Source organism: Taeniopygia guttata, chromosome 3 (genome assembly GCF_048771995.1).
Source record: "Taeniopygia guttata chromosome 3, bTaeGut7.mat, whole genome shotgun sequence".
NCBI classification, from domain to species: domain Eukaryota; kingdom Metazoa; phylum Chordata; class Aves; order Passeriformes; family Estrildidae; genus Taeniopygia; species Taeniopygia guttata.
The window spans coordinates 77,790,512-77,806,490 of NC_133027.1; the positions used below are offsets into that span (position 1 = coordinate 77,790,512).

At 36.3% G+C, this 15,979-nt stretch overlaps 1 protein-coding gene across 7 annotated transcripts in view; it reads left to right on the forward strand.

Annotated features, from left to right (window-relative positions):
- PRKN (parkin RBR E3 ubiquitin protein ligase) overlaps nucleotides 1-15,979 on the forward strand; it is a 709,059-nt gene that overhangs the window by 543,839 nt on the left and 149,241 nt on the right. For 5 of the 7 annotated variants that reach the window (XM_030269580.4, XM_030269582.4, XM_030269581.4 and 2 more), the window contains one exon: nucleotides 3,679-3,771. The exons of the other annotated variants lie outside the window; for them this stretch is intronic. In XM_030269580.4, the coding sequence (XP_030125440.3) occupies nucleotides 3,679-3,771 (93 nt within the window). The remainder of the gene's footprint in view (nucleotides 1-3,678; nucleotides 3,772-15,979) is intronic. 7 annotated transcript variants of the gene reach the window in all.

Genomic DNA, 15,979 nt, shown 5'->3' on the forward strand with positions numbered 1-15,979 from the left:
TGTGGTGAAGTACATTTTAATCTCTAAGAATAAAGATAGACTGTCAGCTTTATTCTGATAAATTTATTTCTCTAGTTTGATATATCAACAAATTGATTTATATTTTATTTGCTTTGTTTTGATTTCAGAAGTCCATCACATTATAAACATGATTTTTATTTAGGCTCCCTTTCTGCTCCCCTGGTCTCTTCAACTTCTATTCAAATTGTTTAATATGAATATCCAAGTAAATGTTAGGAATAGAAGATGGACAAAGGAGGAAAGTGTTCACTGTTTGTTAATTTAGCAACTTTGAGTCACCTAAGGATGAATGGGACCTTTAAGCAATTAGTATCATGCCTGTAATGATAGGTCATGCAGTACTTTTGTCAATGCCAAGGGAATGCTCCTCAGAGACATCTTTCAAGGACTTCTGGTATCTTTTAGCCCTTTTACATGGCTGGGTCTCAATGGTTCCTCTGCTAGTGATCCTCTCTGCTCATCAGCTTCTGAATCACATTGTTTGGACTGTAGCCACACAAATCAGTATTCCAGTTTAATAGATTAGTAGATTTTAATTTTAAGACACATAATTAAGTAATTTAGTCTGATATGTGTCATAGACCATTGTATTTAGCACATTTGTATGTGTATCACTCCTGAAATCCCATAATCTGGCAAAGCATAACTATTTGGCAAAATTAAAACTATCAGAAAGACACTGGATTTGTATTGGGAAGTCACAAAGGAGCTTCCAGTTTTCTCTCTAGTTTGTTCGAGGAGGTTAATCAGCCATCTTCTTGCAAAGATTCGTTGCAGCTGCTTCGTTGCTTCATCCTTATTTTGATTTGACTGGCCTTAGCTTCCAGCAAGAGTTCTCATTAAGTGTGTCTCCACTAGATTATAGTATCATGCATTATCCAGGGGTTTTTGTCTTGGTTTGTTTGGGTTTTTTTCTGATGGCAGTGCTTATCCTTTGATATCAAGTCAGTTTTCAATCTTCTTTTTTAATAAGAGTAATAGATTAAGCTCTTCAATTCATCACTGTAAGATTTTCTTCAGGCCATAATAATTCTTGTAGATCTTTTCTCCCCTCTGTTCAGTTTCTTAACATGCTTTTAAGACTAGGGACACTACACAGATTGGATTTTCAGTGTTAGTCTTGGAGCTCTAGTATACAAAGCTGTAATAGTTGCATTTGGCCAGGATCATTATGTTCATTTCTGCAAATTTAAATACCTGTAATAGTGCATTTTTTACAGCTAAGAGCTCATGTTTACCTTTTCTATAACATATGCTTTGGACCCAGATGCTCTTTCATAGCTTGAAAAAAAAAACAATCTTCTGAGATCTTTGTTATTAGATGACCCACAGAGTTTATTATGATTTACTGAGCACCCTCACTGAAATAAGCACCTCACGGAGGATCCATACTGCTGTAGTTTTTATCATCTGTTTTTTCCTACCCATATTCAGACCAACAGTGTAACAGAATGATAAACTCTTGCCTAGAAAGGAGAGGATCTTTAGGGATCTAATGATAGCACCAAGAGAATGTCAAGGTAGATCTGCATAATTTTGTATTGGAGAAGAAGGGATGCTTATAGTTCTATATCCAAGCTCTGTTTTTTATTGGCCAGTAAACCTACCAGTATTAGGTCAATATTAATATTTAGGAACCACTGAGACCATCTTCTCAAAATGTAATTTTTTTCCATTGGATGGCAAGAAAATTAAATTTTCACATTTTCTTGCTCTAGTTATTTCAGCAAATATACTGCCCCCAATGCTTCAAGGTTACCTTGAAATTCCCAAGTCTGATTTTTCAGTTCATGGTATCCTTTCATGTCTAAAGTTGTATCTAGCTGTATTTCCATAAAGTGCTTCCTAGAAGTGTCATTTCTTTACCAGAAATCTTATAGTTAAGCCACTGGGATGATGTATCTAGAACTGACCCAATTAAATGTTTATAGGATTAGGCCAGAGATCAGATATTTCATAACATAGCACAAGGTAAATTAGAATGTCTCAGTTTACAAGGATTATAGCACTTTATGAGTTTTCTGTATTTTGCAGTTACCCTACTCCCTCTTTGACTGAAGAAGTTTAACAACTAAAAACTATAAAATAGTAAAGATTATATACAGTGACACCAAAAAATTATGGGGAAGTCATTGCTGTGGGGAAGATTTTCCAAGGCATATGAAGAAGAAGGGAGTGAGATGACTACAAAAGTTTACAGGGAAGTAGACAAAAGGAAAAAAATCTTATTTCTAATGAATTTCATGCTCTGTGAGCATGTTGGAAAAGATTCTTTCCTGCATGAGGTTGTAAGGTTTGGGACAAGGAGTAAGGAGCTTAACTACCTAAAGCACACTAATGGGATGGAGTACCTAGTTTCATTTTCTAGTTCTTCCATTAGAGTTAGGAATCAAGAGATATATATATTATACAGGACATATTGCAAAATTATTTAGTCCCTTTCTGCTTGTCAATATAATTTGACTGATATTTTATCACAGTTTACTACATTTTCTGTAAAGTAATGTAAAAAGAGACAAGCCTAAAAAGGTGTATTTGATGGAAGCAAAAAAAAATATTTTAGACCAGAAAATATATTAAAGTTTTATTAATTTGCATTGGAAACTATAGAAAAAATATGGAATTTAAAAATTATGTGTAATCCTTATTTTCACAATGGTAATAGAAAAATTGTCACAAAACATAAAGTTATATTAGTCACCTATGTGTTTCATTATTTGATCTTTGTGTAGTTGTTTCATTCAAGAACCATTTAATCTGAAATATATCCACATTTGAACTAGTAAATGACAGTATACTTTGTGTAAATATTTATGTTTAGCTTTTTAAACTTTAAACTATCTTTTACATGTACTGAGATTTGAGAGGAGAGCCCTGTTTATTTGCATCAAGTTATCACTTAGATTAACAAAGAGACACTTTCAGGTATCAGCATTAGTTTACTAAACAAGGTTGGAGAATAAAGAAACGGGAGAAAACTTTATAAATCTGCCAGCCTAATCCAGACAAAAGCTAGCTATATCAATTCAAAAGCATTTGGACACCTCTTTAAAATTCAGAATATACTCAGAGCAAATTCATTGCAGGAAAAAAAAAATAGGTGATTTCTTGGATGAGGGCCGCAGCACTTTACATTTTTGGGTTCTTCCTGGAATTATCACAGCTTTTCCTGTAGATTTTTTTTTTCTAATTATTATTGAAAATTTGATTCCTCAGTATTTCCGTTTAAACAGCAGGAATGAAATTTCTGTTATTTCATTTTTCTGCATTCCTGAAACCTAAATTGTACCTGTCATTGCCTTGCACATAGATAACAGTTATGCACCAGAGAACCCAAAATAACAACCAGAAGATCAGAGTGCATTTTGTATGGGTTCATTAAAAACTGTTAATATTCAGAAGGGATTATTAGGATAGCAGTTTTTATCCATTATGTCTTTTCACCAGTCAAGAGTCAATGCTTGATAGAAGAGGCTCTAAAATCCTTTGTTACTGCTGAAGGAGCAGGTCTACTTGGCACTGGTATAAACCCTCTCCCCACGCAGGTCATAAAAATCATGGTATCATACAGAGGGGTGCCAGATCAAAGCAGAAGTCTCTTCAGTTCCACATCCCACTTGATTGTGAGTGGCACTTTATTTTTTGTCTTTCCTGCAGAGATTTTTACTTGGCTCTGGTTTCTTGCTGACACAGCCAGTCTGGTTCACTCATTGTTTCAGCACTTTCCATCATCAGTCACAGCTGTGCAGGGTGAGTATAAATGCTTCTAGGCAGAAAGCAACACTACAGCCATCCAAATGAATGCACAGGGTGCAGAGCAATGAATATTCAGCACTTCTGCCTCCCATATTGAAGCAGGGACATCTCCTTGTCCATAGTCCTATTTCCACATTACCTTCATCTGGAAAAAAAACACCTCTTGCTCCAGAAGGAATGGGGAAGTGAAAAAGAGAGAACAAGTGAGCATACTGAATCAAAGCCTTTTTTTTTTTTTTTTTTCCTTTCCTCTAATATCTATTTTATAATCTAGTTTGAGGGCAATATCTAGCTCTTTCTTGCACTAGAATCATTCCTCCAAACTCAATTTTTAAATATCTTTAATTACACTTAGTGAAGGTAAGCCATGAGTGCTGCTTTAATATTCTAGATGGTCTTGTGGATTAAAATTAGATTTATACATTTGCCTAATAAAAGTAATGTTGTGAAAGAAAGTAGTTTGAGTATGTGAGAAGTAATTGCATTGTATGACTTGCCTTGGGCAACCCTTAATGGATTGAACTCAGCACCAGCCATTATACCACTGGAGCATTTTGTATTTTTATGTAGCAGTGCAATGGAATTTAAATTTTATGCACAATTAGTTCTGTATTGATGTATAGCTTGTAGGTAGGGTTAAGTTATAAAACTGAGTGTAAGCCTCTAATGCAGCTTTTCCTTTGGTGGAAGGGAAGTAAGCATAAAAAAAAAATCAACCTGGTGGAGGGAGTAAAATTTGTACTTGGCAGTGACTCCGCAGTACAGTATTTCATGCTCAAGAAACTCAACATAAGTATTGACAAATCATGTAACTGCTTTAATGACACCTCCTTAATTTGAGTTTCTCCCCTACCAATTGCCTTTACGCACTACAATATTTGAGAAAAGAGATGAAGCTGAAGTATTTATGAGTTGAGTGTATAAAATGGAAGGCTCTTTTAGCCACAGTGAATATTTTGAAATATTCATTCACAAGCTGACATGGCAATAAAATGACCCAATCAAGTGTGACACAGTATTTTATACAATATTCAGATTTAGGGGCAAATAGTCAGTTTCTTTCTTCATTCTAATGAGTTTTATGTAAAACAAATACATTCTAATAAGGTAGATATCCTTACAGCAGCTGAAGAATTTATAACATACTCAGTCTCTCAAATAAATCTTTCATTCTGTGCAGGAGTGTGGTGGAGTCAGAATGCTAATCTATCTCTTAAGTGTCATGATTTAATTTTTTTAAGTTATCCTCATGCCTGCAACGAGCCTTCTCTTTGCCAACTGCCTTTTTGACACGAGACCAACCACATCACTGGAGGTTTCTAATGATGAGCCAAAAAATTACATGCAGGCAGAAATTGCCTGAACATTCCTAATCTTGCACCTTTTATGCTTTTTAAATACTACCCTTTAAATTAGTGTTTTTTTTGTTCTGGTCTTAGGATCTTCATACTGCACACCTCTACTTCTGATTCCCCTTATTTCTTGAGACAGTAAGTCTTTTCTCTGCTTCTTGCTGATCACACTTTCCTCGAACATTCTTTCAGGGTTTTTTTTTGGTTTTTTTTTTGTTTGTTTGTTTTTGGTTTTTTTTTTCAAATACACTAAATATGGAGTGAAGAATACTCTGAGATTAGAATTTAAATGCACATGAAAATTCCTTTTGAAATGCATGATTGAAAAGAATGGGTTTGGGCCAAGAAGTTGATTCTCCCAGCAGGGGAGACTCATATTTTCATTCTAGATTTGATTTATTGCATTGCTTAAATTAAATCTGACCTCTGTTACTCTTCTGCTGCCTTCCTTTATCCATGATGACTTTTACAGCAACAGTTCACCTAAGAGCTTTATTTTACTTCTCCTGTGACATCAAAGTTAAAGGGAATGCTTAGATGGAGTGATGTACTCTCTAGTAAAAACATCCCAAGTCATTCATATGCACCCTCTCCCTTCACTTCAACCCCTTTTACTCTTGCACCTTTTTTTACTATCTCTTCAGTTGTGTTGGTACAGTTCTTTGTCAGTCAGGAAGGAAAGCAAATCAGTATTTTACTTAAACAAAGCAAGAAAGCATGTGTGATCTGAATGTTTCCATAATCAGGTTTACAAGTGATTGGACTGGCATGGCTGAGAGAATAATGGGCTGGAGAAACCCATTCCTTTAGCCTTGCTACTACCATTGCTTATTGCTTTATGCAGTCAGTCCTTAGAGAAGTCTAAACTACAACATCATACACACCACTTGTATTGGTCCCCATCAGGACCAAGTATTTAAAGAATTCCTCTTCTGGGATATATTTGTACAAGGATATTTAATCTGCATTATCATTGGGAATATTTGATAGCACTTCACTGAAAAGCCAGTTGGAGAGCACTTGCCTTGCCTGCTCCTGTGAGTTTTCTGGATAGGAGAATGCTTAAAGCTTGAGCTGCTGTCTTGGGAGAGTTCATCAATTTATGGAAAAATCCCTGTTTATTCAGAGGCAGAAGAAGATGACATGTTTTGGCTTGTTTTGTTTTCATGGTGCCCAGTGCCTTTTGGGGAGCATTCATCACAAAATATTCCTTTCTAAGAATATTCCTTTCTAAGAATATTCCTTTACTCAATTATTCAATTACTCAGTGCTGTAATTCTAGGAATTTTCCTGTTCTCAAAGCTGTATTCTATAGACTTACCTTGCTCCCCTCTCTTACACTGCACTTATATGCACCATTTTTTGACAACAAAAAAATTACAAGTATGCCTGAAGTATTCATCTCTGGATCCCAGGTCCCAGCTCCTAGCCACCTCCAGAAGTGGAGAAACAAAGCATGTTTGGGGCTGCATTGAGATGTAAATCAGAGAAATTAGCTGTGTTTACTCCAACAGGGTTGTGATGACAAATTTGCAATGTTCCTTTTAATATGGACAGTTGTCTTATGTAATTCATGATGTCTGCTCACAGCAAGGAAAAGATGTTGTGTGGGATGGTGTTTTTCACTTTCCCCAGTTGTCTGTTCTACACCAAACCCTTCAGAGGACAGTAAACAGGAAAGCTTCTCCACTGTCACTTGCTGCTGTGGTTGCCTTTGCTTTGCACAGTCATCTCTGCTTTGTTTGGGTGGGAGACCAGTACTATGTCAGTGCCTCCTTCAGAAATGAACAAATTTTCTCCTGCACACCTCTCAAAAAGTGGATATTTCCACAATTTATTAACTTTATTGTGAGGATAACATAAAGGGGACAAAGAGAGGGGAAATCTATCTCCTATCTTTTTCGACCATTAAGGATATGATGAAACTCAATTGTCCTTCAAATTTTCGATGATCTTTAAAAACCTGTCTTTTAGAAAAATGGCCAGAAGGAAAGGAATTTAATTTAATTTTATTGTGTATTTTGACAAGATAATGATGAACTTTATGGCACCTAATTTTAATTAGGCCCTCCAAACCCGAATTGCATTATAAATTCATTATTAATTATTATCTCCATTAAACTGAAATTTTCCAGTGGCCAATTTGAGGAATACAGGTTTTGAAGTGCTATTAACATTTAAAATTATAAAAAAACATGGATTATTTGAAATGCCCATTGGAATACTTACCATTTTGTGTTGATAGCATCGTTGGGAGTGAAAACAATGCAGGTGTAGTGTGCTATGGCAAGCACACTATCTCCAGCTGTACACTGTATTCACTTTCAGAACAGGTAATTATATTTGGGAAATATTAGCAAAACTTCTTTAATTTGACAATCTGAGGTCTTTGTGAAATTTCTGTGCTAGATTACAACATTGTCCAGATTTGTACAAAAATAAAATTTGATGTATAGAATATCATGACTTCATAACCTGTCTACAGGGTGGAGTAGGGGAAAAGGGAGAAGAACTACTGAGGAAAGAGCCAAGATCTGAAAAGACTTGTTTCATGGTCTGACCTGTGGGAGTTAAAGCAGAAAATTACTGTTTTTCCGTGGGTAGCTGAAAGAGAATTCAAGGTCGCGATACATCATGAGAAATTTTGTTCTTAAAATAGCTTAAAGATCAGTCAAGTACCATTTTGAAATAATAATCAGAATTTGGAAAATACACTGACATTTGGAACTATTTTGGTAGCACTCCAACATTTGATTAGGGAGCTTTGGAATGACAAATGAATGTTCTATAAAAGCATCAGCTGAATATGTGGCTAGTTTTTCTGAAGTGAATGGATTTTTCACATGTGGATATTGTGATAAATATTGAAATAAAAAAGTAAGGTAATGCAGATTTTTTTGCTAATTGGTTAGCATAGCTTTCTCTGTTAGATTCTAAGGGTAATGCTCCTATTTTGAATATACTCAGTTTTCAGATTTTTAAAATTTTAGTGTCGTAATAATGGTAATGTATTTAATATTCAATGCTAATTAGACAGTTATACACCCAATGACATTTCTAAGCTATCATAACACTATAGTTATAATAGAACCAGTTAAGGTATGAATTTAGGAGACTTACTCCTCAGAGTCAAATCTGTTCCTTTTCTCCTGCAGGCCAAGCTCAATCACTGGTTATATATATAATTTTATTTTCTTTTTTAAATTTTTCCCTTTCCATGATTGTGAATTTCTAAAAACTACTAAGACCCTTTGTTTTCTGAATTTTTGGACAACTCCTTTTACCAACTTGTTTCTTTGTAGGCCTTATAAGCAGTATTTTGGACACAATTTTTATTCTAAGTTTGAAGAATTTTGGTGGTTTACATGATATATATTTTTGTCCAATTGTATGACAATAATTTTACAATGGAATTTTGAATGCAGTTGCTTACACTAACAATTTTTTTTCACTGTATATCTAAAATATTTATTTTAAAAGGTTTTGTTTTGCAAGGTCCTTTACTAGTAAGTGCACTCTCCTGAATTATGGAGATGATATCTTTTCTTCCAAAATCAAGAATTGCAAACTAGAAAAATTCAGCAGTAAATTTATGTTTAAACCAAAACATGAGAAACACAGCTAAGGCATCTAGAAGCAACCTTTATGCAGTCCCTTGGTTTCATAGTGCAGTGGCCATTCCATTTAAGATTTTTAAATAATCCTGGAAAATATACAGCTCTGGCAGTGTCATAAATAATTACTTTGCCCAACTCCCCTCCCCCCCAAACAAAAATCCAAAACCAAACCAACAGGCTTGAGTAAGAGAGCAGGTTTTTGTAGGCAGTATAGGTCATGTAAAGGTTGTGTCATTGTGAAAGCATGTATGTAGAACAGAAGTTAATTATTTTTAAATATACAATTTTAAACACCTTCATATGCTGCCCCTTGACTTCCTGCTTTTCAGAAAAGGTATATGAGTTCATCTGCTGGGAAAATAAATGTTTCTAATATGATGTTGCTTATTCTGTTTGGAAAGTGGCCAGATCTGCTGTTTGTTTTCTTGCAAATACATCGGCATGAGCATTCACATGATTACTGAACATTAAACATTTCTGCAGTACCCTTGGCTAGAAGTACATCAGTGCTTTCCAGCTATGTGTGCTGTGTGTGTTTCCTTCACTGTAACTTCTTGTGTTATCATTTTTCCTTTTGAGTATTTTCTTCTTTTTAGAAAGGGAGTGAGAGCTGAACCCCTTGAGTGTGTCTAATGATAATCTTCCGTGCCCTCAGGGCAGAGTTAAGGAGCTCTGTGTTGGAGCTGCCATAGCTCTCCACAAATACTGAAATACTCAGTGAAGTATAAAAATTTACCCTGCTTTTATACTGGTAATTATGTGTAGTTTATACATTTAAACATTCTGGAACAGAATAGAAAGCTCTAAAATAAAAAAAAGTAAGTTAAACTTTTGTCTCTTTTAGGAAATTAGCAGTCATTTAAACTGCTTCTAAGACTTGATACTGCTGCATATCTGCTGTCCAGGGGAAATGAAGCCCTTATTAAATCTAAACTTAAAAACTTTTTCTCTATAATAAAACCTTTCACTATAGGCAACTTAGTGTTAAGAATTTGCAAGGGAAGATAATAAGTCCTAACTAAATTTAAGTACTGATTTCCAAAGTAGAGCCATAAATCTACTGCAGTTGAAGTTCATAAGGTCTCAAAGGAAAGGGAACTTATGGCTACTGAAATGAATAATTTGCAAACTGCTAGTAATTCATACTGTTATTAAGACTGGTAATTTTTTTGATAAAAGCCTTTGAGTTTAGTCATTAAAGCAATTGAATGGTAAGCTAATACAGCAGTTCATACACAAGAAGTTTTAGCATATCAAATTATTCTACTTCTCTTTCCTCCAGCTCTCACAATTATTGTAAACCTTTAGTGTTTTAATCCTCAGGACATAACATAAATCAAAACTAGATTACTGAAATTTTCACCCCAGAAAGTAAGGTTGTACAGAATTTCACTAATAGGACTTGGCAGGTAGAAAATTATGTTTCCACTCTTTGCTTGGGTTGAAATTTTCTTTGAAAAGAATTTACCTTGTGCCGTAAGCATCACATCTGTATGATCTTTTAAAAAGACTTAACTCTGCTTCTGTTTCAGGACAATGAGAGCTTAAACTTTGCTTTCACTGAGTTAAATAGTGAGTTAAGACCAACTCCAACTGAGGGAGTAATTGATCACTTTCTAGTCCCGGTCCATTCTTGTGTTATAACACTAGAGATCCGTAAGGGAACATTCAGGAACTTTTGGTTCCTAACTAGGAACTTTTTCCTGAACTAAGGGAGGTTTTCATGTGTGGTTTTTTCCACAGATTTGGCCTTGGTGTCTAGAGCAGTGACTTAAAAGTGAAAAGGTGGGGAGCCAGGCACTTGAGGGCTGCCTATGACTATGCTGGGGAGATTTCAAACCTCCAATCCAGGCATCTGCATGCAGAAAGCTCTTGGGAAATGATTCCTGATATGTTCTTGCTCTGAAAGTATTCTCACGTATAATTTTAGTACTGTCCTAGGGTCAGAAATATACCAGGACCCAGTCTGAAAATTTATATAAATTACCATCATATTTTTTAAGGGTGAAAAAGTAGCCAATGTGTCACCTAGCTTTCTATAGGAGTACCTGAACCTGTTTCACAGATGAAACGCAGTTTCTATTTCTTGATCTCTTAGAATTTGTTCTAAATTTCCAGAGGTTTTGTCTGACTTTTTTTGGCCCAGCAAAATTTTCTGTATTGGTAGTCCTGATAATATTGATCTAGCATCAACATATTGTTAGACCTGCCAAAGCTCCCTTCAGTAGATTTGTCCTCAAGTAGATTAGTCCTTTGCTGAGACATAATTTCTGGAAAAAGCAAGGAAATGTTTGTGTCCAGATTTGCACTTTCCTTTAGTAAAGCTGAGGTTCTGACTATTTTGACAGTGTTTAGCAAACATTGCAAAGACCATTCAGACAACCTTAAGCCCAAACTGCTCACAATGCTGTCTCTTTTCTAAAGAGACTAACTCAATGGGTTTAGACTACCTGATGTCTTTGAAGGGCTGAATGAGTCCCACTGCTTTTCAGGTGTGCAGTTTCCAGCTGGATCAGCTGTGTGCAGACCTGCTCTACTCTCCAAAGAATTGTCACAATCAGCAGGAGGTAATCCTCACAGGATTACAACTCCTGTTTCCTCCACTTCTGATCTTTTGGGATGTCATAGTTTGTTGGATCTTGTTTTGTGCATTTGGCATCATGTTATTTATTCCATCCTAATAGCTATGCTATTAGGACTTAGGACAGGGACAATTTCAGTTTCATGGTGAGTCCAGCGGGCATTTGCTTTTAAAACCATAAAGTCACTTCTAAGTCCCAGCCAGAATTTGTCCTTAAAATTATTTCCAAGCTCCATTTAATCCCTCTGTTAGACCTGAACTCGTCTATAGATGTTCTCCCCTCTGTCACAGGCTGAATAACTGATCATATCTGATCAGCAGAAATTTGTTTCGAAGCCTAAAACATCCTCTATTTTCCTAAAAATTCTGAAGGAGTGAAATTGAATTTCTACTACACTGAGCCAGTGTGTAAGTGAAAATACAGTTATAGTAACAGCTTCATAGTCTCTTAAAATGTTTCAAATCTTTCACGCTTGTCTATATCCTGAACTTTCCACATAAGAGTTTGAAGGGGCTTGGAGACCATATTCAACCATGTGTTAAATATTGATAATAGTTTAGATTCGAGGAGAAGGTCCCATTTCAGTCCCATTTCTTTTTGCTTATCTAGATATTGATGCACATAAAATTGTTTTAGTAATCTTAATAGGAATGGTATTGACTGAGATGATTAAGCACTCTTGAAATAAATTTTGCTTTGCTTCTCATGTTTCTTGCTTTTAGGTATTGTTGATAAGGGAACAAAAGAAAGGCAAACATTCAAATTATTTTAACTGCCTAACTCAAAACTATCCAAAAACAGCATCCCTGTAGAAATTATAAGCTTCCTCTGAGGATTGTGACAGGATTATGCCATATTCAGTCAATAGTTTGCCTCATCACTTCCAAGGCCTTCATGCCCAGCTCAGCAAGGCCTTGATGTTACAAAGTGCTTTGAATTTTACCTAAAGGGAACTAAAGCCCTTTCACACTCCAGTCTTGCTTTTTTTTTCATTTGACATTACTCAATAGGTTTTGCTATGTCTAAATTAGAACAGTGTCTAATAGCTGTCTGATTGCATTCATCATTGCTACAGCTTGACAGGTCTGCAGCATGAAGTTCACATCAAATCCCAGTTCACATAAGGCAAAGTCCTCATTTATTTCTGTCCAGAGCTCTTGTGAGGCAATCACAGCCCCCTGGACTTCTTTACACATAAATGCTGTGGATTATTGATTAGTAATATACGTCTGGATGTAAGGGCTAGGATTTATTTGGTTGAAGTCTTGGGGTACTCACCTTGCTCTATACTGATAGAGTTTCTTAATTTCTTTTTTGGGGGATGAATATTTAATTTTCTTTCTGCTGTGTTTTCATTCCATACATTTATTTGAAATCTATTTTTAGTTTATCATTACTGATTGACTTTAGGTCAGTGATATGCTCTTCCAAAAATATTTCCTTTTAAATATTTATTAGTGTATTACCTTGTGGTGATACAAATATGATTTCATTTAAAAAATAATATATCATGCACATGAAAGGGAATTTAGACAAACAAGGAAATGTTTGCACATTCTTTTCTGCAGGGACTGAAGAAGTGCTTTCCTCTGTGATAGGTAAACCTGTATGTTTTGTATAGATAAGAGGTTCAGAAATACTATGCGGCTCACATTTGTATTTGGTGATCTCCATTTACCTTTTTCTACAACAGCAGTTTCTTTATCTTTTTAAATGTTGACATGCTGTCATGGAGCACATCCAGGCCCCTCCTCAGAGTGAGAAATTGCGGTGGCATCATGTAGTCAGCCAAGATTTCCCTTCCTGGCTGGTGGCACAGAGCTGTGGAACTGCCATCAGAGACTCTAGGGAGTGCTAAGTAGAAAAGGGGTGTTTGTTAAAAGAACATTGAGCAGTCTCTTAATGCCAAAATGTATTTAAAACACTGCACTTGGCAGAAAATGAAAATACTCCATAGGCTGCTCTGAATCACACCATAAGATAAATTAGCCACTGTTTGGCTGTAGAGGTTAGGGGTGGATGGGGCAAGGACTGTACCTCTTAATACCTCTCTTCATTCCCAGTCCTCCTGAGTGGAATTGTACACTGTGTGATGCAAAAATGTTAATATATGTCACTGTTAGAAAAATTGCATATGAAATATGGAGAAATGAAAAACACTGCACACAGACCCTGCAGCTATCACTGTCAGTTGGATTCCACAGAGGATCTTGAGTGACAGGTCAGCCGAAATTCTTCTTAGGGGCAAGGATCTTGTCAACATTGAGTGTACTGTCAGTCCAGCTATTTAAGCTTGTTATTATTTCTCATAAGTCAAGGACCTGAAGATGTTTTTCACTGTTTTTACTTAGGCAAACATGTTTTCCTTGGGTTCTCAAAGGTCATTGCAGCAAGTTGTGAGTTTGCTTCATTCACTTCTTTAACTATCCTGAGATGATGTTTGGGAAGCTGTGTTCATGGAACACCACTCCGTGGCTGAGAGAGCTAATATTCCTGTCAAAACCACCTGTGGATCATACCTATCTTTATCTGATCTTTGACACTTCTCCAAAAGAATTCATGGGAATAGCCCCAGAACTGCTATCTCTTCATGTGTGCTTACAGACCCTCCAACCCTTTTGATATTCCCAAGATCCTTACATATATTGGACAGCTCATGTCTTTGCAAGCCAACATGGGTGAGGACAGAGCTCATTTGTATGTGCTCTAGCAATCTTTCAGTGATCTCATGAGCAACACATGAGCTGTGTGTCTAGCATATGTGGCAAGGGGCTGCTTTTGTCACTTTCATGCTTGCCACTAATTATTGGTTTAATTTTTGTCTGTTACAAGTTCTTTCCACGTATCTGTTCCTACTAGGGAGTATAGAACTCTACCAGCAAAGTGACCATTTTTTTTTTTCCTGCAGAGGGGCCTTTACACCTGGGAGATGTGCACTCATCTCTTCTGTCTTTGGATGCCTCCCCACATCCTGTATGAATGTTACTCTCAGTGAGGTCTCTCTGATTACAGCTATGTCTCAGCACATCCCCCTTTTTCTGCATCATTCCTTGTGTGAGTGGGATGCTGGTAACTGCAGCTGCCTCAGTGTAACTCACTCACTTTCTGGCTTTGTTTCTCAGGAAAATATTGGCCTCAGTCCTGCAAATGTAGTCCAGTGCCTGGGTCAAGGCATCACAGTCAGTGTGCTAATAGGTCTGGCCTGAGAGTCTGCAGGTTAAAGAAGACCTGACGTGAAAAATAGCTCTGTTGCTAGTGTGTGTCTTCAGTGTTCTCTGTTTTTTCTATAAGCTTCGATCCCTGTCTCCTCATCCTGTACAGCTACCATCAAATTTCCTACTGAAACCATCCCAATTTGGTCGTCTCTGTTTATTAGCTACAAATTATTATTTTGGCTGCTGGGGTTATGATCTGCCCTCCTGTCCAGTAAAGCCCTATTTTCTTCAAAGTTGAGAGAATTAATTTCTGACCACGGAACTCAGATTTATCATAATGATCACAGAATACTACAGACCAAATAAACTGCAGATTGCATGCTAACAATGAAGCAATTTATTAATGAAATTATGGCTAAAATAGAGCTCCAGGTCTAAAGTTTGCTTTAAAACTAGTTGTATTGCTAAAGCAGAATAATTATGTGAGAGCTGGTACCTAAATGGCATCCTCTGGCTTTTTATGCAACCTTGAAGGCTAGTAATGGGTGGACTATAATAACTTCTTTTCCAGCAAGCCAGGTAAACAAGCCTGGCTTATTTAGGTTAACTAAAGAAAAGGGAGAAGAAACAGACTGTGCCTAGCGCACAGAAATTGCTAATTTAAACTGTTTAAACTGTTTATTTAAATTGCTAATTTAAACTGTTCTTGAAGATAAAACTTCAGTATCTTGAGTAGCATGTACATTAATCTAGTCCATAAAAAACTTTTTGGGAGGCAGATCTTGTATTTTTTCCTCTTATCTAATACATGCATTAATGTTGAGTGATCCATATTTAAATACTGCAAAGACTTCAAGAGAAAACTCAGAAAATATGGAACTGATGTTTTGTCATGCAGCTGTGGCTGTTCTTTCTCCACAAAGTCATAAGTGAGGATTCAGAGCCAGATGTTTTAACTTTCAATTGTCATTGCCTTCAGTTGACATTCCTAAGGTAATTGCATGGCAGCACTGACTTATTGTCAAGCACAGCTTTGAGTCAGCTAAAGATTGTTGGTATATATATTCTGTAAGTTCAAGATATGGGATTTATGGTGTTCTCTAAAGAGTAGTTGGAGAATTATCTTCAGCAGGGTAATATTTTTTATGTAAGATCACCAAGTGAGGCCAAACTCACAGCTTAAAATGCTGAGAGACAAAGTTAAAATCCCAGTTTTGTACTGGTCATTATATCCACAGCACGAAAGAATGGGCAGCTCTCTTTTTGTGCTTCGGGCCCCTCCCCTGGGGAATTTGCCATGCATTCTGTATTGCACGTTCTGTCACAAGTGACATCCTCTTGTAGATGCACAAATAACTGTATCATCTGTTGAATGTGACATGTTCATCCACTATTTAGCACAGTGGGTTATCAACAGAAGGCAGGCTTTCAGATCAGCTGTGATATAAATAAAAATTAATATATCACCTTTGCACAGCTAGATGCAGCACACTTTA